Genomic DNA, 21708 nt, shown 5'->3' on the forward strand with positions numbered 1-21708 from the left:
TCTCAGCACACACCTGATGATCTGCTTGGTGCTTTACAAACAAGACCTCCAGTTTGCAGGAGCGAGCAGCGGCGGCACTCAGGGTGCCATCTGTTTCGAATTAGCGCGGTCGCTTTCACTTTCGCAGCTGCGTGGCCCTTGTTTATTGTTTCCTCCTGCTTGTTTTACATAGCAGTCATGCGGATTTCCACAGCTTCTCATTTGCATGTGCTGTTTGAGGTTCGGCAGGGAGGCCAACCATGTTGTATCACGCCATTGGTTTAGAGCTGTACCTTGCTGTTCTTAAGATGGCTCAGTGAGTTACACTCATGCTTTTGATATCTGGTGTGAGCTGCTTATTGTTCCTTCGAATCACAGCAAGCCCAGGCTAGCGTTAAATTTACCCAACGTCGATAAATGGGGTACCGGTAATTCAAGTAACCTGCTATTTACAGCACTTTCAAATGGTAAAATTGCAGTATTAAACAATACATAAAAGCATTCTACTATTAGGGCTGCCATAGGTATATTAGAAGAGTTTGTATTTGGCAATATTTTGAAGGAGGCGGCAGGCGCGATCCTTAATAAAAATGCATATATCCTCCTGGGAATTAGAGTGATCGGTTTCATTTGCTGAAATTGGCTTTCAAATATGATGGAGAAGCAGACAAAAAGAGCAGACTGCATTCGGTATTTCACACATTGCAATATCTTGTAACATACTATATACATAGATGTTCAGGTCCAGAAGTGTTAAAATATGTGTTTTTTTCTAAACACGAAAATGTTTGTTGAAAACAGTAAGTTAAGTATTGGTAATAGACGGCACCATTTGGCTGTGTTCTTTAAAAGAACATTGACATGGATAAGGTGGTGTTGTTTTTGTAAATGTTTAATTGCTGTATTAAAAAACAGATATGCCTTTGACTGGAAAGGGGTCTGCAGCTGTTGTCAACTAATAATTGCCTGTGATTGCAATTACGGCGAAAAGCAGAGAATCCTCAAAATGAACTAAGAGGTGGTTATTCAGCCAAATTCTTTCATAACTAGAGCCAAATACATATGCACAGATTTTCGTTGGTATACTGGCCGACTGAAACATGGAGAAAAAAAACATTAGGGCGTTGTATTACGTAGAAATAACACGCAGGCAGTTTTATGGAGCACTTGAGACAAAAGCAAAAACCTTCAGCTGTAGCCACTGGGTTAGTCAGGAAGGAACGCTTTCAAGGACAGCCAATGAGCTCGAATCGAGTGTCACTTAAACCCACATATTTGCACAGGATCAGAACTGCAACTGGCACAGGTGACCACTGGTCTGTGCTGTTTGCATTGAGGCCAAGGATTGGATGGCCACTTATTCTAAACACCTGTTTGCCCCGGACAGGCATTGTATAGCTCTTCAGCTCTTTGTGGCACAACACCCAGGATGATGTGCTGCATGGCTAAACACTTATAAGGTCCCAAAAGCGAGACCTATTGGCTATGCCAATGCTTGTTTTTTTAATGGGCTTGCGGGCTGCAGTGAGGTTGACCACAGTAGAAGGCCATTGGGCTGGCCAACAGGTTACCTTTGCATCACTCTAAGCCCCAAATGTGGGACAATAAAAGCTCATGGCACAGGCACTGCATGACAGCGTTGTTTTTTCGCCCAGTGCATAAATATTAAGAGGAGGCCTTTAATCTTATAATGGATGCAATCCAGGATCAATCTCAGCAGAGGGTGGGTGGGACACTGCATATGTCCATCCATGGGAAAAACCCTTCTAAGGTACTTCAGATTGACAAACGATGTGCACCACTGACACCCATAGGCACAGATTAATCGCACTACTCTGCTGCCCACGAGACATGCATAGTGACTACTTTTTGCTTGACAACAGGCTTTTACATCATATTGCAGATGTTGACACCAAAATCCACACACATTATCTGACCATGGCTCTGTCTCCCTGACTTTAGACTTTGTGTACACGATGGACCATGACCCGAGGACAGTGATGGCTGAAAGATTTCATATTAAAAGACCCTGTAGTGCTACATGAGGTGAAAAGTAAAAATCCTTGAACACCTAGAGTTTAATTACACCCCAGATATGCCAAAGGGGACTTTAATGGACACCCTTGAGGCGGTCATACTGGGGACCTTCATTCAGGAGTTCTGAAGGCAGCAACAGATGAGATCACTAAATATGGCGAACCTTACTGGAGAATTTAAGGATTTAGAGGCAATGCACAAATCAAAACCCTGAAAGAAGACATGGGGCGCTTGACTTTGGGCAGGGGTCTGCTTCATACCCTTGAGCTAGACAAAGCGTAATACACTGATTAAAAACAGTGCTCGGTTTTATGAGGGGAGTAGCAAGGCCAGAAAGCTCTTAGCCCAAAAACTACAGGCTAGAAAATCCCAGTACCAAATAGGTGAGGTTAGGGATAATGACAGAGTTGTACAGATAACTGAGACCAGTAAATTGTGAGCCTTCTATAAATACAATCAGTAATTGAATACAGGGTGACTAGGCCAGAAAGCTCTTAGCCCAAAAACTACAGGCTAGAAAATCCCAGTACCAAATAGGTGAGGTTAGGGATAATGACAGAGTTGTACAGATAACTGAGACCAGTAAATTGTGAGTCTTCTATAAATACAATCAGCAATTGAATACAGGGTGACTCCTCTAACAGCGATGCATATGTCACTTCCAGACTACGTGCCCTTGACGCTGAATTGCTGGATGACCCCATTGCAGGGGGAAAAGTCCTGGCAACTGCTATCCAGAGCCTGAAATTGGTTAAGGCCCTAGGACCGGATGGGTTCTAACACACCTTCTATAAAAGGTTTGCCCATCATGTTATAGGGATCCTAAAAGATACCTTGACAACTTTCAACTGGGTCTATCACCCTCCTGGCCACTTTGGATGTAGAAGCACTCTATACAAACATACCGCAAGAAGCCACCCTTGAGGTAATGGAAAACATGCTACGGGTAGAAGATCCATGGATCTACAAAACACCTATCTCTTTCATCTGCGACCTTGCTGCCCTGGCCCTAAAAGAGAACTTTTTTGCTTTAAAAAAACAGCTTTACCACCATTTACAGGGTACCAGCATGGGAAGCACCTTCGCGCCGAGCTTGGCCTGCATGTACATGGCTAAATTTGAAGATCAGTTCATCTTGGGTGACAACAATCCATACAAAGAGAATATAATGACCTGGCGCCGATACATCGACGACGTCATCCTCATTTGGACAGGGAATGTGGACCTTTGCAACACCTTTTTCGCATGGCTAAACACACTGGACCCCTTCCTCAAGTTCACCGCCACCAGTTCAGAAGAGAGCATTGCGTTCCTTGACCTCTGGATAACCTTACACAATGGTACACTGCTCACAACCAATTACCGGAAGCCCACAGACAGAAACAGCCTCTTACTATACCAGAGTCATCATCCAAAGGCATTGAGAGACAATCTCCCAGTAGGGCAGTTCCTTCGACTACGTCGTAATTGTAATACTATTTACGAATATGAAAAACAATCTGCCATTCAATCACGGAATCTCAGGGAGCGCCACTATCCACCACAAACCATTAACAGAGCACAAAAACGAGCGAGGAACAACCACAGAGAAGCCCTGTTGGAAGTAAAAGAAAAACAAGAGAACAAGACCCTCACTTGTGTAACAACATTCACACCCAACTCCAACAACATTCAAAAAATGATCAAAAAACCAGTGCCCCTTTTTGCCTTTAAAAGGACCCAGAATCTAAAAGACCTACTTGTGCACACACGACCTAGACACATTGTTAGCAAACAACCTACACTATGGTCTTTACCACCGATCATAGGACACTTCCCCTGCGGCACATGCTCTATTTGCCCTCTGACAGTCCAATCCAAGAGTTTAGATCTAGGACTAACGAGGCCTTGGGTACAGAAATGCCACACGAACTGCAACACCAAAAACTGTGTGCATCTAATCACATGCCCATGTAATAAGAAATACGTGGGCATGACCACAAGACCGATCAAGATACACATTGGAGAATACAAAAGCACAATATGATGCAAAAAGACAAACACGAAACTTCAAAATCACTTCCTTGAGATGAAACATACCACCAATGACCTGAGTTGGACTATCATAGAATACAATACCAACTGGACCACAACCGTTCTTTTCAGACAAGAACAACGCTGGGTCTTTCGCCTTAAGAGCAATAGCCACGGGCTGAATGACGATATACCATGGTCTGAATTAGTCACCTAGCTCCCCCGTAACAGACACTGGTTGTCCCTCCCTCGCCCCTCCCCCCCCTTTTAGTTTTCCCACCCACATATCTTAATGTTATACAACCTTCTCATCCACTTGAGGCAAACACTACAGTGGTCATTTTTTCACCATCTCTCCGGTTTTATAAGATCATACCATGAAGCGTCACCTGTAATGCCAATAATATCGTCCATATGTCAGCACGACGGCCCCCATAGTTGAGTGTCTATCTAGTATACCATACCCATTGACACTCCCCATCTGTGCTTATGTGCACGCACCGTTATCGATTGCAGCACATTCCTGTGACCGGGACCTGACTCCAAGCTACCGCCACGCACTACTCTTCCATAGAGTACACATCATTTGTGTCCTTCCCATGGTATTTCAAACCATGTTATTATTATTATTTTTTCCATTTTATCCACATTTATCTCATACATCGCGCTCTGCATTCTTATTTTCAAAAAGAGTGTGACCAACATATAGCGCATTCCGCAACTAATTTTTTTCCCAATCCAATATGGCGACTGTCCTTAGCCGCCGACCTGACTTCTGGGTGAGCCCTTCGCTCTCCGTAGAGACACGCCCCCCTGCTCACACACACTTCCGCCATTCACCGGCACAAATACCGGAGCAACTCCAACACCACCACTCCGGAGTCCCGCATTTGGCAGGGCAGGTGAATAGGCTTTAGTGAGGGTTTATCTACGTGAGTATCACTTCGCTGCTTCTACCCTGAGAGATTGCTGCTGCAAGGTATGTCAGTGACTAAAAATTTGACCCACCATTGTTTTTACTTCACAGTGATTAACCCCATCGCCGGATGGACTCATGAGGGGGCACTTTTCCTTCTCGCCAGGGGTACACTCTTTTTATGATTATGTTCTGTTTGTTTTCATGTTTGTTTATTTATCCCTGACCGCAGTGCACGAAGTATACCGCATTGTTCCTTTTTTAAAACAAACGCACCACAAACAGCTATACTACCATATGGGTCTGCATACGCTGCATCATTGATCACCCAACAAGCAGCATCTACCATAATATCTGTGCCGTTTCGGTGCGTCACCCGGGTGGCCACCTCGATTGAATACGAGAGCTCTCTGCTCCATTTACACCCTATATAAATGTTTATTCACTTTTGTTTGTTTGACCAATGTTCACTATTACCGCATGGTGTTATATGGTTAATAGCACCTGAAATTGAAGCGCATGCTACTGTCTGATACATTTTGGACTGGTCCCGCTACCAACCAGCATGCATTCAAGGGCACCAGAAATTCTTCTTTATTTCAGACTCTGTGTGAACGACAAGCAACTTTTAAAGTCTCTATTTGTGTGTTCCCCTTTCCTTTTATCTCCCTTTCATTTCCACAGGTACTAGGCTGGACACGTGAACAAGTGTCCCACATAGCGCAATGCGCATTATCTAACCTGAATAAGAGGTACTTTTGGAACTTAGAGTGTCTCACACTTTTCCTTTTCCTTTCCACATTTTTCACATCCTTTGGTCCTGACGAAGCGCGAGGGGATCCATTAGGGACCCAACGACGGCACGAAACATGTTGACCAGCTCACTTTTTCTCACACACGGGCACTAGGAGCAGCGGAGTAATACCCCGTCCCCTATGCCATCTATCAATAGAGGACTGCCCTTGGCCCTTGTCCATTTTTAACCCTACCCCCGGACCAACGAATAAAGCTATCCCTACGGCACCGGAGGGTAATTTTAAGACACCACACACACAATCACCCCCCCTTTTTTCCTAGGCCCACACACCCGCATGCACAACTGCGGCGTCTACACAAAAGATCTCTGACAAAGAGCCCTCTTGCGGGGCCCGTGGGGGACTGCAGCGCCACCCCCACAAGGAGCAACACCCGATGATGAAGCATGACACTCGCAAGGGTGTGTGAGGGCACTAGTATCTAAAGGAGAGATTCCCCACCTCACTCTGAAAGGGTACACTGCCTCTAGAGACTCTGTCCTCTTTATCTACTTCAGCGACCCAATTGGCCTCTGATTCTGTCTTCTCCCTAAGGAACAGTTACCACACGTGATATCACTTTCAACTGGTCTCAGGGTATCACACATACCACATCAGAAGCTAGCCTAGCCTTCCTCACTCAGGCCAGGAAGGACCCACTGTTGTACTCATCATATCACCTGATTTCAGTAAAAAAACGCCACTGTCAAAATCTTTGTAAAGGTGTTGCACAAGTGGCTGGAAAGGGTGCTCCCTCCTAATATACAATCTGATGAATCAGGTTTCATAAAGAGTTGCTCCACTAGTGACAAAGGAAGCTCCTCATCTCATCTACTTGGCAAACAAACAGGATAGGGTAGCAGTTCTTCTCACACTCAACATAGAAAAAGGCTTTGATACAATCAACCGAGCTATAACACAGGATACTTTATTGAATTTTTGTTTTAGCTCTCGCTTTCCCGGTTGGATAGCTGCTTTCAATGGTTCCCCACAAGCCAGAGTTAAATTAGATAGCATCTCTTCAGAGCTCTTATGCACTTGGGAGGGGGACCCGCCGGGGTGTTCTCTCTCCCTGCTACTTTTTGTCTGTATTTGACCCCCCATATGCAGGGAATGAGGGAGAGCCCAATGACTGCAGAGATATTGGGCTAGATGTACGACATGATTTTGCATGCGCACACGGGTTTGCGAACCCGTTTGCACATGCAAAATCACTGTTGGCCATGTACAATTCCTAAATAGCGAGTCGCAATTTATTTGCGACTCACTATTTAGGAATTGCGAGTCACAATTAGGAAGGGGCATTCCCTTCCTAATTGCGTCCGTAATGCTGTGTGTGAATGTTTTGTGACCGCAATTGCGGTTGCAAAACACTCGCAAATTACCACCCGATCTTCAAGAGGGTGGTAATGAAGTCGCAATTTGGAAGGGATCCCCATGGGACCCCTTCAACTTTGTGACTGTCACTAAAAATATTTTTTAAGGACAGGTAGTTGTCCCAGGGACCACTACCTGCCATTAAAACATGAAAAGAAAACGTTTAATTTTGTAATTTTTTTTTAAATGCATCCCGTCTTCCTTTAAGGAAAACGGGCTGCATTTTTTTTAAAAAAGCTGCTTTATTAAAAAGCAGTCCCAGACATGGTGGTCTGCTGAGCTCAGCAGGCCACCATCCCTGGAAGGGCTAGCATTCCCAATGGGCTCGCAAATTTCGAGAGGCTCATTAATAATAATGAGACTCACAATTTGCGACCCCATTGGGAATCGCAAAACAGTGTAATGGCACTTGTACATTTCATTTAGCACCTCGCAATTTCTGACTCGCAATGATTCACAAATTGCGAGGTGCTAAATGAAAGGGTCGTACATCTGGCCCTAAGTTACATACGGATAACTTTAAAGATCTGCATTTGTAGACAACGTTCTGCCTCTGTTGGACTCAGAGAAGTCGCTTAGAACTTTAATTTCCCTCTTGGACATATTTGGTGCTGTATTCATCTCTGAATAAATCTCACTAAATCGCTGGGCCTTGCCTTGGTGGGAGCGGTGGAAACTGGCCCCTCAGCTCCAGCTGGTAACTCAATTTCGCCGAACGACGGATCATATCAACTACCTGGGCACCAGATTATCCCTAACTTAGTTATCAGTGGCAATCAGAACTATGAATCCTAGTCAGGAATGCATAGGTCATCCTGAATAACTGGAAACATTTGCTCTGTCATGGGTAGGTAGATTAGCAACCCTTAATTGTCCTTCCTCCCCAATATCCTCAAAATATTTCAGGCGTTGCTACTACCAGAGGGGAGAGAGAGACAAGGCACCTGCAGGGCCTGTGCAGTGCATTCAATAGGTCAGGCAAGAAGGCTAGTTTGGAATGGAAGACTTGTGTTGGAACCCAGCCTTGTGCATTATTATCAGACTGCCTAATCATGGTTTCTTACCAAGTGCCTTACAGGAGAGACAGCCAAGGCCTAGTGACCTATAGATCAGAATATCATGGTTAGAGGGCTGGGGAAGTTCACTGGGTTCCTAAATGCCAAAGCGGAGAAACCTCTATATCCAGTTACCTGTGTCAATTTAGCGGTTTAGGATAGCTTCTCCTGTAAGCAGGGCCTTTCTACACATGCCTCCCTCTAAACTGCAATCCTTAATAACAATGACTGGGCCTTGAAACGTTGGCATTTATTGGCAAATGGAAGCTACTGGGCTTCTTTCACCAGGATTCAATGACATTCTTTGAAGGTATTAAACGGGGGTATGGAATTCCAAAACAGAGCTATTCCATTACTTACAGAAGACAATGGGTTAGCCAGGCCCTGATCATGGCAGGAGCCCCTCGTAAACCCACACCTTACAAGAACTGTTTTACAAACTACGACATGGAATACACACCTTGTTTAGCAATTATTACAATGCCCTCACCTAAGACAAGTAAGAGGAAGCAAATGTTACTTTGGAGAACTAAGCATGGGACGAGGTGTTCACTCGATCCACAAACTTTACACAACTTGCTTGGGGAAGGAGACTTTATGCAAGATCTTACAAATATGGAATTACACTCAAACACACCTTCATAAGTTCGATACATCTAAATCACAGTTCTGTTGGCATGATTGCAGTAAAAGTGGTAGGATCATTCATCTCCTCTGGTACCGTCATGTGATAGCTGCCTTTTAGGTAGATATTTCACAGAGCCCATCACAGATAGCTGAGTATTCCGGAGACGATCCTCTTGGGTAGGCCCATGGTACGGTATACCCCTTAAATTGAAGAAAGGGCACAATGATCTCATAACTCTTGTTGGTGGCCAAACAAGCACTTTTGGCACAATGGGGTCTGTGTGACCACCTAACCCTTCTTCACTGGCTTCAACGTTTTGGGTCTTTGCTGGGACATGAGAAAATAGCATTTAAGTGGTAGACAAAGGGACATGCTTTAATAAAACTCTGGAGACCTGTTTTGAAATACCTTAACAACGACAGCAGGGGCTAACCTGTTAGACAAAATTGTGAATATCAGGTTTTGCTAATGACCCATTCTATTAAAGAGATGGGAAAACCAAAAGTTGACAATCTGGGAGGTGCAAAAAAATACTTCATATTCAATAGCTGAATCATCGGTGGAATGAGTTTGTGTCTGTGTGGGAAGCAGTGTGTGTTTTTTCTCCTTTCGGTGGGTATGCCAGCCTATATGAGTTTTTGTAAACTTGTCAAAATTTTTGAATAAAAATGCATTGAAATCTAAAAAAGAGAATGTAAAACCAACACTGCACTGCTAACCAATTTATAACTGGAAGCTCAGTTGGTACCTGTCATTGTTTTAGTTTATTAATATGTTATTATATTCTGACCCTCTTCCTCTTGGGTGATTCAGCATTTCATTGATTTATCTCAAGCGGGAAGGGCTCTTACACGGCCTTAGGGCATTCAAGGGTCCAGGCTGCTTCTGAGACAACCACTGACAGAAAAATCCACTGGATCCTTGACTGAATACGCCGCCTAAGAATGCAGATCATTGAGGCAGCAGGAATAAAGAATCTTTTTAATTTCTAGACTTGTGGAAGGACCTAACCAAGCTGCAGGGACATGTTGAGCTTTTGAGTACAGAGAACCAGATAATGACAATGAGCTGGCTGCACGTCCCAAAGAATAGGCGCTTTGCAGGCCCAGCCCACTCAACTCCATAGAACACAACAAACGTCTTCAAGGAGCTTATCTTCACCTAGGGCTGCACCCACCCCTGGGGCAGCAGAACAGCCAATATTTGTTCAAACCCTTGCCAGTCCTCTTATAGCTACATAATGTTACCGACACAAGAGGGGAAAACATGAAGGTGACGGGATGAATGGTCCCCTCTCTCCAAAAACCCACATTGTAAACTGTGAAAACATAAAACTGTCTATATTCCAAAAATACACATTTACCTGCACGCTCCATACATGTTAAACTGTTATATTTATCACCGAATCTGCGCTATAAAATGCTAGTTATAAAATGAAGTGGCTTCAGCCATTGTTATTTCTTTCTACATTACATACCGTACCTTGTTTTTTTCCACAATTAACTGCACAGCCTAAAATAAGCTGCAGTAACCGGCCTAGTTCCGTAGGATCACAATTTTCCGCAATCCGGTTTAAATCAGGAAGAAGAAATTCTGAAATCTGCTGACCCAAAAACTGAAATGTTTAAAAAGACAACATTAAAATAATGTGCTATACGTGTCATCAATAAGTAAACAATCACATTAATACCATAAAGCAACTATATTTATCTAAGGAGTAAAAACAGGTACTTTTACAATAGAGTAGCTGAAGGTGTCCCTGCAGTCCCCTTAGATCCCTGACAGAGTAGAGAAAGGGGAGGCAAGCAGATGCACAATATAGGGGGACAAAAACGTTTCTAATGCAGATGTGAACAGGAGCGAAGACAGGTTGTGTGTATAAGTGTTTGTGTGTGGTAATGTTTTCATTAGTGCACATGCTTATGAAGGTACATTTGAGTATGCATGGGCCTATGTGCACAAAGATGTGTGTGTCTCTGGTAGCAATACTTCACACTGGCAGCCACCAATGGACAGGTTCAAGAAGACACCATGTCCTATCATCTGGCTATGGAAAAGCCACCCCCTGAAATCATAAGGCTACCAGTCACCATTCAATGAGGCTCCCTTGGCTTAACCCCTTAGCTGCTAGGTCTATATAGCACTTGTAGGTTCACCTAGAAACCGACAAACCCAGAGCCAATAACTGAGTAGCGTCTTGCAATGGTTTTTCATTATGTACCGGGTACATAGCAATTAATTTGGGAAAATATATACATGGAAAAATTAGTATGAAAGACATCTATGTATTTCTGAAATTAGAACAAAATATAGAGTTTAGAAACAGTAGATATTTGCACATTTCCGAAATTGTAAGTACCCATATTAGCATGAGAATTATAGGACATTTTTCAAAGTGACTTCTTTTTTACACATTGTCTTTCATTTGGAAGGCAGAAATGCATCGAAAGTCAATAGGTAATAACAGTTGCTCTACAATTCTGTGTTACCCTAAGTCTCCCAATAAAAATGGTAACTCACTTGTGCAGCTAGGTCTAGTGCCCGCGACAGGAGACGGCTCAAAACACAACGTGGACACACTTTATTTTTACAGTGAAAACTGACCCTTTTTTTGCAAAGTGCATAGCTGTAGATTTTGAACCCTAGCTCTGCCGGCACATAGGGAAATCTAGAAAACCTACACATTTTTTAAAACTAGACACCCAGGGAAATCCAGGATGGGGTGACTTGTCTGGCTCTCACCAGGTTCTGTTACCCAGAATCCCTTGCAAACCTCAACATTTGTAAAACAAAAACAACACATTTTCCTCACATTTCTGTGGTGGAAAGTACTGGAATCTGCGTGGATCCACAAAATTTCACCCACCCAGCATTCCTCAAAGTCTTCTGAGAAAAATGGTACCTCACTTGTGTGGGAAGGCCTAGTGCCTGCGAAAGGAAACGGCCCAAAACACAACGTGGACACACCACATTTTCACAGTGAAAACAAACCCTTTTTTTGAAGAGTGCCTAGCTGAAGATTTTGAACCTTAGCTCTGCCGGCACCTAGGGAAATCTAGCAAACCTATACATTTTTTAAAACTAGACACCCAGGGGAATCCAGGATGGGGTGACTTGTCTGGCTCTCACCAGGTTCTGTTACCCAGAATACCTTGCAAACCTCAAAATTTGTAAACAAAAAAAACACATTTTCCTCACATTTCTGTGGTGGAAAGTTCTGGAATCTGCGTGGATCCACAGAATTTCACCCACAAAAAAACAACAACCGGCCCAAAACGCAACATGGACACACCACATTTTCACAGTGAAAACGGACCCTTTTTTTGCAAAGTGCCTAGCTGTAGATTTTGAACCCTAGCTCTGCCGGCACATAGGGAAACCTAGTAAATCTATACATTTTTTAAAACTAGACTCCCAGAGGAATCCAGGATGGGGTGACTTGTCTGGCTCTCACCAGGTTCTGTTACCCAGAATCGCATGCAAACCTCAAAATTTGTACAAAAAAACACATTTTCCTCACATTTCTGTGGTGCAAAGTTCTGGAATCTGCGTGGATCCTCAAAATTCCACCCACCCCGCATTCCCCAAAGTCTTCCGAGAAAAATGGTACCTCATTTGTGTGGGTAGGCCTAGTGCCAGCGACAGGAAACAGCCCAAAACGCAATGTGAACACACCACATTTCCACAGTGAAAACTGACCCTTTTTTTGTAAAGTGCCTAGCTGTAGATTTTGAACCCTAGCTCTGCCGGCACCTAGGGAAATCTAGCAACCCTATACATTTTTGAAAACTAGACACCAGGGAAATCCAGGATGGGGTGACTTGTCTGGCTCTCACCAGGTTCTGTTACCCAGAATCCCTTGCAAACCTCAAAATATGTTAAAAAACCCATTTTCCTCACATTTCTGTGGTGGAAAGTTCTGGAATCTACGTGGATCCACAAAATTCCACCCACCCCGCATTCCCCAAAGTCTTTCGAGAAAAATGGTACCTCACTTGTGTGGGTAGGCCTAGTGCCCGCAACAGGAAACGGCCCAAAACGTAACGTGGACACACCACGTTTTCACAGTGAAAATGGACCCTTTTATTGCTATGTGCCTAGCTGTAGATTATGAACCCTAGCTCTGCGGGCAACTAGGGAAACCTAGCAAACCTACACATTTTTGACAGCTAGACACCCGAAGGAATCCAGGATGGGGTGACTTGTCTGGCTCTCACCAGGTTCTGTTACCCAGAATCCCTTGCAAACTTCAAAATTTGTAAAAAAAAAAACCACATTTTCCTCACATTTCTTTGGTAGAAAGTTCTGGAATCTGTGTGGATCCACAAAATTCCACCTACCCCACATTCCCCAAAGTCTTCCGAGAAAAATGATACCTCACTTGTGTGGGTGGGTCAAGTACCCAAAACCTATTGAAGCGACATCAAAATTACATATCACAAAAGGGGTCCCATGAGTTTTTGGCCCCGGGCTCAGCGGCCATCTAGGGAAAGCGACCAAACCCACACATTTCTGAAAACTAAACACCCGGGGGAGTCCAGCAAGGTATGGTTTGCATGGGTCTCCCAACATTTCCCTACTCAGAATCTCCTGCAAACCTCAAATTTAGCTGAAGAAATCACTTTTTTATCACATTTCTGTGTGGGAAAGTTGTAGGATCACAAGGCTGACACAAATTTCCTACCACCCAGCGTTCCCCCAGGTCTCTCGATATAAATGGTACCTCACTTGTGTGGGTAGAAATATTTTCTGCAACAGGAAATGGCCCAAATTGTACTGTGGATACTTCAAAAATTACCTATAACAAAACTACCTGATTTGGGGGGGGGGGCACCTGGTTTTTTGGCCCCGGGCTCGCCGCCATCTAGGGAAACCTACCAGACCCACACATTTCCAAAACCTAGACACCCTGGGGAGTCCAATGAGGTATGGCGTGCATGGATCCGCCAACCCAGAATCCCCTGCAAACCTCAAATTTAGCTGGCACAAATATCCTACCCCACAGCGTTCTCCTTAGTGTCCCGAGTAAAATGATACCTCACTTGTGTGGGTGTCCAATGCAGATTTGGCTAAAAACGTATTTTAAAAAAATGTAGCGCTTAGAATTCTCGGTGCTATGCCATTAATCCCTATGTTTTGGCCTCTTCCCAGACACAGGCCCTTTCCCCACCCACACAAGTGAGGTATCATTTTACTCGGGAGACTGAAGGGAACACTGTGGGGTAGGACATTTGTGCCGGCATGATGTTTCCACCCCTACTTTTTTTTTCAGCTAAATTTGAGGTTTAGAAGGCATTCTGGGTAGAAAAACTTTGGGGAATCCACGGCAGCCATACCTCGCTGGACTCCCCCGGGTATCTAGTTTGGAGACCTTTGTGGGTTTGGTAGGTTTCCCTAGATGGCCACCGAACACGGGGCCAAAAACCCAGGTGACTCCCCTTGCAAAACCAGGTTGTTTTGTGATAAGTTTTGGGCCCTTGCCTGTCGCTGGTACTTGACCCACCCACGCGAGTGAGGTAAAAATTTTATCGGGAGACCTGGGGGAATGCTGGGTGGTAGGAAATTTGTGGATCCATGTAGCTTCGAGAACTTTCCTACACAGAAATTTGAGAAAAAAGTGATTTTTTTCAGCTAAATTTGAGGTTTGCAGGGGATTCTGGGTAGGAAAATGTTGGGGGACCCACGCAAGCCATACCTCGCTGGACTCCTCTGGGTGTCTAGTTTTCAGAAATGTGTGGGTTTGGTAGGTTTCCCAAGATGGCCGCTGAGCTCAGGATCAAAAACAGAGATGTCCCCTGTGTGTCCGAAAATGAACTGGTTTTGCAAGGGGGGGTTACATGAGTTTTTGGTCCGGGGGACAGAAAGACTGGAATGTTTGCAGGGGGTGGGGACATTGGCATGCCCGTTTTGGGCAGCCCCTAACCTAATTCAAATTGCCCCGGGGGGGCAGAAAGGCTGTAATTTTGGCGGGGGTGGGGGGATTGGGATGCCCATTTTAGGCAGCTCCCACCCTAATTGAAATTGCCCAAAAAAATACCTTGTGTCTAGTGGGCTTTCTGCCCCCCAGGGGGGGACAGAAAGACAGAATTTTGTCAATTTTATTGGGGGGAGCAAACACCATTGCCCAAGAGGCTGCTCACCCCTCCCTGGTGCCTAGTAGGTGGATCCCTCCTTGGGGATCGCCCTCCTGGGGAGGGGTACCATTGGAAAGGGGAGATTCTCCCCTTTCAAACGATACCTCTCCGGACTTTCTACGTGCTCAGGGGGCTGAGATTGCCCCCTGAGCACGTAGAAAGCAAACTGAAATGAGCCTCTTGGCTCATTTCAGTTTCCCTGAAATGACGTCAGCGCGATGTGCACACTGATCAACATTTCAGAGAAACCAGGGGGGGGGGCTTGGGAGATGGGGAAGCTCTACCCCAGCTCCCGAGGCTGTTGGGGGTAAAGGGAATCCCTCTGGTGCCCGCTCCAGAGGGATTACCTGTGCCATGGCGTCGGACGCGCGGGAGCCATCCGACACACATGAGCACTTATGCGTTGGACAGCTCCCGCCCGTCCGACGCATAGAAGGGGTTAAGATGGCCTTTATTAACATACTGCTTCATTCTAGACACCCTGGGCTTGTAGTACAAAATTGCTATTTGCATAAAGTGGTTATAAATTGTGCACTGACTTTTTGCGAATGGAAATAAATTTTGCAAACTGGTCTATGTGCTAACAGGTCCAATCACAAAAATTCAAAATGGCAAAGGGACGTAATCTGACCTAGCTGCTCAGTATTGATGAAGTGGGTCACAAATCGTGACTCACTACGATTGGATGCCATTACAGGGACGGGTGTCTGCTGTGGTCAGTAGACCACCATGTATGTGATCGCTTGTTAAATCAACATTTTTTTTATGCAACCCGTTGCCCTTAAAGGAACCAGGGGTGCATTTAAAAAAGAAAAGTGTATTTCCTCTGTTTGAGAGTTGGCAGTGACCCATAGACCACGGCCTACTCCCTAACAAACATTTTTTACATTCACAAAGGGGAAGTGGACTCAAGAGCCTCTTCCTAATTGCGAATGTATTACCACATTCTCTGAGGTTTCGTAAACTTTCAGTGTTTTACTACTGGATTTCAGTCCCAAAACATTGATACATACTTTAACCGAGCACTATTTGTAAGGGATGCCATGAATAGAACCCTTCCAAAAAACAATGTGTTATAGGTTTCTGATCCCTTTTTTGAGATTTTGTAACAGGTTACTGAATTGTAAAATAGAATTAGTACATAACAAAAACCTAATTTGTGGTCGAAAACTATGATTTTGCAAATTACAGGTTTTGCAATGGTAAAATGGCTTGGACCATCAGGCCCCTAGATTTCTAGTACTGAGAGTGGTCCTATCATAAAGTAGGCATATTGCAAGCATTCCTCCCATCACCTTTTGTGTGACTGATGTAATGCTGTAAGTGGCAAGGGTCTCCTGCCCACTGTGCCACTAGAACCAAGCTACACTGGACTGACAAGCCGCAAATTAGAGCAAAATCAGTCTTGGGTTGCTTGTGTTCTGGTTCAGAGAGGAGATTCATGGCAGTTTGGGCTGGACTGTTCCTGTTGGAGATGAGTCAAGACTGATTTGCATATGGCTGGGTCCAAACTGAGGTAGGTGGCATGGTGGGCCATACAACAATGGGCTGGAATGCTACCTGAGCGACTGACAGTGGTTATAGCTAACGCAAGCTTTCCTCCCACCACCCTTTGTGTGCTTGAGATGCTATTTTGCCATTATGGTACACAACATATTATTGATATAGCCATCTCACATGTATTTATTGTTATTAGTGCAGATACACTAGCTTCCTCTTGAAATAAATGGCATCATCTGATATGATGATTTGATCTTATATCTAGGGCAGTATATTGAGCTCAGGCTAATACAAGGCCAGGGTAAGAGAGGAAACATAAAGAGCCTGAGTCTCTAGGAGCCAGCTGGATATTGCAGCGCCCAACCAGCGAGGAGCAGGCTCGATGATGAAGCATACCTGGTGTTCAAATCCCTATACGGTTGCAACCCCAAATTCATTGACAACCTCATCTCTCGCTACACCCTCACTCGGAATCTCCGTTCAGCTCAACTCCACCTTCTTGTGGTTCCCACCTTCAAACTGAAACGTTAAGGGGGCTGCAGGTTTGCGACCCTAGCCCCACGCCTGTAGAACTCCATCCCCCTGGAAATCAGACTCAGCACCAACCTGCTCAATTTTAGAAAATCTCACAAAACCTGGTTATTCACACAGGCTTACGAATAATCTGCTCCGGTCTGGCAACCACCTAGTTCTCTCAGCGCCATGAAACCAACTGGTGTTCGAGCGCTCTACAAATCACCGTTAAGATAAGATGCCACCTAGGTGGGTCAGGGTATTTGCATCCTTAAAATAAGGATCCCCCGAGACCTGTAAATATTGATGCAACTTATTACATGTTAACTCCTTGGTCTTCTAGCAGAATAGCACACCATTTTGAGAAGTTGTCATATGGTTTCTATGAATTAGGTAGGATTATGCATCCAAACAACATGACTTTCAGAATATGGGGACTGAGTCCACACATATCATCAGAGTATGTTGGCCCTATTCCTAGATAGCTCACAGTGCCCCATCTAAACCACTAACCTTGCCAGGGTACCAGATTGTATCTGCTACCTCCAAACATGACCACTCTAATTCCCCAAGGAAATCGTGGAAACTGATCTATTGTTTCATTGTTTCTCAGGCATGCCCAAGGGAGAGACACAAGAAATATACAAATAGGCTTATCAAACATTTATTGGTACAGTTGTATTCTTGTGTAAAAGGTGTGAGCTGCAATCTTAGAAGAATGAAACTAAGCATTGTAACCAACATTACAAGAATGGTGAAAAAGATCAACAGCTCAACCATTATAACATTTTTTTGTGATTATATGATTATATCATTATATTTATACTCCTATCTAATACTACCTACACTAGCGAGAGGATAGTGGGAGTACCCTCTGCCAGATCTCTTGGAACAACCCATGCCTGTGTATGATGTAGCAGGAAGACGATCTGGTGTGGAGCAAGCTAACGTCTTTTGCAGGATGAAGGTTAGAGTCAGCAGGCCTGCATAACAGTCATAGTCATAGTACACAGCATTCCAAGATAATCCCAACCAAAGTGCTCCTCTGAAGAATGTGGCTCAGAGACAGTTTATATTTACAAGCACTGTTCCAGTCACACTGTGTCACAGGTGCAGCGCTGATGAGATTGCTTGTCCTGAGACTCAGGGCCCGATTCACAGAACTAACTTAAGACAAAATACTAAACTTACTACTTTTGGTATTCACAGAAGTTAGGATTTTGTCTTAAGTTTGTCTTAAGACAAACTTAAGACAGACTTAAGACAGTCTTAAGACAGACTTAAGACAGTCTTAAGACAGACTTAAGACAAACTTAAGACAGACTTAAGACAGACTTAAGTTAGGATTTTGTCTTAAGTTTGTCTTAAGTCTGTCTTAAGTCTGTCTTAAGTCTGTCTTAAGTTTGTCTTAAGTCTGTCTTAAGACTGTCTTAAGTCTGTCTTAAGACTGTCTTAAGTCTGTCTTAAGTTTGTCTTAAGACAAACTTAAGACAAAATCCTAACTTCTGTGAATACCAAAAGTAGTAAGTTTAGGATTTTATCTTAAGTTAGTTCTGTGAATCGGCCCCTCACAGCTGCTCCAACCAGACAACCAAATGCAAGGGCATTTACGTTCAATGTTTCTAGCCTTGAACAGAGTGTATGGGCACATGACAAAATGCTTACTAAGAAATGTGCTGCATGCAGAATAAATTCTAAGTATACTATTGTGTACGTGAAAGGCATGTAAAAAGTAGTCATTAGAAAAACACCCACTCCTTGGCCGGAGGGAGACTTCGGTTCAACCTAAAAGTTTAAAAGTTAGTCTACAAAATCAAACTTAAATTATAAACCTAGTCATTATAATATGAATATAAAATGCACTTTAAAAATAAAAGCAAACGAAAGCCGTAATGCGTTGCCAATTAAAGGCATGCAATTGTTAAAAACGAATAAGAGGTCAATCTGAAGTAAAACCAAGGTGCAAAATTAAAATCTAGGGGGCTCCCGAAAAGTTTTACATGGTCAGAGAGCCAATAAAATCCAGGAAGGAACCTGCATCCGTCCACAATGCTATCACAGTGGCTCGGACTGCAAGTTCAAAAAATAAAAACATGGTCATATCCAGCCCAATCAGAAGATGTTGTTAGTGTGCTAGATGGAAGTGTAACTGCAGTGGAAGGACCTGAAACCAGGAGCTGAAGCATCCAGGAATGGCTCATAGTAAGCATCCTATAGCAACTGTAGTCTCATAGGACAGCACTGAAGATGAGCCCATAATTGACGCACCTGCACATCCATACCTGTAGTTTGACCCAGTTGCAGTGCAAGGCATTGATCCAATGCACACTTGAAAGTGAACAATCGAAAGCGGAACACAGCCTGTACGCAGTATAACCCTATAGGTCTAAAGGGCAAAAAACAGTTGTCATTCACTTCCTGAAGTAAAGATACTCCAAAGTACTATACCATGCATTCACGACACTGCAGAACAAGTGGTTGTTGTTCCATCACCATTTGGCCTCCAGGTAAAACATCCAATGTGGAGGAACAAAAACAGAACCAAACTTCTAACAACCAGGAATAACACTAGCGGTATGCCTCCAAATACACTGGAAACCAAACAGTTTATAAAGGATGGAATCACTCCGAATACTGTCTGGAACGTGCTGACAAAGCCAGACTCAATTGCTTTAAAAAAGTGTACTACTCCAGCGGTATTTGAAGCAATAAATATGCAGTACACAAGTTCACCAAAATTTAGTGGCAGATTTGTGCACAGTAGAGATGTATTTTGGAAGAAGACCTTGCAACTTGCAGATCAAAAGTCTCTCTAGCAGATGTTAGAGCAATGTCCTTTTGACACAATAAGGCTTTCAGTCGACTTAGCTTATTAAAAGTAACGTTAAAAATAGCAATTAAAGGCAATACGGTAACTTCCCCGACTGTGTTTGCAGGTGGGAACAACACAATATTACAACAGGTCACCACCCTGGAAACCGTTATCACAGGTGGTACCCCGGTTTCATCCCACAACAACATTGGTCGTTCAGATCCAAATAACTTCCATTTGAAAGTAATCTGAATAATGGCCGAATTAAGGCAGCAGGCATTCAAATAACACGCCAAATTGGCTATGGATTCATAGCAGGCGCCATGAAGCGTTACCTCTTTACAGCATATATGAATGGCCAAACAAAAGTTCACATTCATTACACTGAGAAAGACTTCACTTCCTCCATTCAGACATATGTAATTGAAAGGTAAAACCCAGGCTTCGTGAACAAATCCCTCCCTAACGCTTCACATCTGCCTACTTGAAAGTGGTTCAAACACTATGTAAAATAAAACGTTGAGATTGGTAATAAAAAGAACCCAAGTATATAGCTGATGGAGTTTCAGCTACTGTGAATCGAAATCTTTCCAAATTGCACCCATATGGGTCGATGGCTTTCGTAAGGACTGCGAGACTTGGTTGGATCCCTGTTACTCAAAACAAAGACGAGTATGGAGAGCAAGCACTAATTGAGAGCAACCACAGAATCTCCTCCACGCATCCTATGGGGTCCTGGCTCAAATGCAAAAAGACAGATTGAGTACACCTGTTATATGCTGAGCCAGTGGAAAGTGTCCCAAATGGCCTGCAACAGGGATACAAACAAGTCTCACGGTCCTGACGAAAGTCATCAGCCCATATGGGCGCAAGTAGGCTGAAAAATTTTGATCAAATGTTTGTATGGATGTGAGGGACACCTGATTTTCCCTAAACACATCTCCCCCTTTTTTTAATCTTATCCCTGCCCCTGTTCAATAATTGTATCTGTCTTTGGGACAGGAGGTAATTTTAGATCACTACTTTTGTGTAACAGGTCCCACGCTGTCTCAGCTCTTTAAGACATGTCCTTCTGGAGGGAAGACCCGATGATGAAGCTACGGTTACTAGTAAGCCAGTGGGGCTAACATGCCGCTGACCATAAGTAGCTGGTGAGGGTCTCATAATGTTTTTTACCAGAAACCCCTGTATGTGATGCTCTGTTTCCCCACTCTTTATATGTCAAGATAGACGGATGTCAATGGTTTGTTTGAAATTAAGAGAGGTGTCTGAGGTGGGAGAAGTGCAGTGAAACTTAATCTGTTGACAAATGTCATAGCTAAGGACATATTGTTTAGTTTGTTTGTAGAGACCATGCCACCAATAGTGTTTCTGTAGTAAGGAAACTGTAGCAGCCACACATGCACAGGCAGACGTTAACCCCTCATGAGCAGCTATGATTAGTTCTAGCTTGCGGTCTTCATTTAGTATCACTCGATCCCCCACTCTGGGAATGAAAGCATATGGTATGTTTTGGGCACTCAGTAGATAGGAATAATTTGCTTTACTTTTTTTTACATAATAGTATGTTACTGCATGAAGCACTGACAGCAACCATGATGCCACTACCCTTTCTTGTGAGTGAATAAGTAATATCAGCTACTACATTAGTTTGAACCTCTGCTTTTGTGGCTTCATCAGCCAGTGAATTCCCTGAAATGTGTATTCCAACACGTTGGTAACTCCATGTATTAATTACATGAGCCTGTGACAAACATTCTTTAAATTGTGCCACCTTTCCCCAAAGCAATTTATGCTTGATAGCATTCTTTTTTGAATCTCTGAATCGCTTCCCGCGCCAACAATGTATATGGTCATTAAAAGACTCAACACAGTAATACGAATCACACACTATGAGCATGGGTGGGGAATTCAGGATCGGTATTTTCTAGTGCCAGAACTAAAGCTCTA

General features: G+C 43.8%; 1 protein-coding gene across 1 annotated transcript in view; it reads right to left on the bottom strand.

Annotated features, from left to right (window-relative positions):
* The window catches only part of HOOK1 (hook microtubule tethering protein 1), an 859473-nt gene that overhangs the window by 587724 nt on the left and 250041 nt on the right, over positions 1 to 21708 (bottom strand). The window contains exon 5 of the mRNA XM_085602484.1: positions 10282 to 10414. Within this exon, the coding sequence (XP_085458610.1) occupies positions 10282 to 10414 (133 nt within the window). The remainder of the gene's footprint in view (positions 1 to 10281; positions 10415 to 21708) is intronic.

The sequence above is a fragment of the Triturus cristatus genome, chromosome 4_2, assembly GCF_964204655.1.
Source record: "Triturus cristatus chromosome 4_2, aTriCri1.1, whole genome shotgun sequence".
Taxonomy (NCBI): Eukaryota; Metazoa; Chordata; class Amphibia; order Caudata; family Salamandridae; genus Triturus; species Triturus cristatus.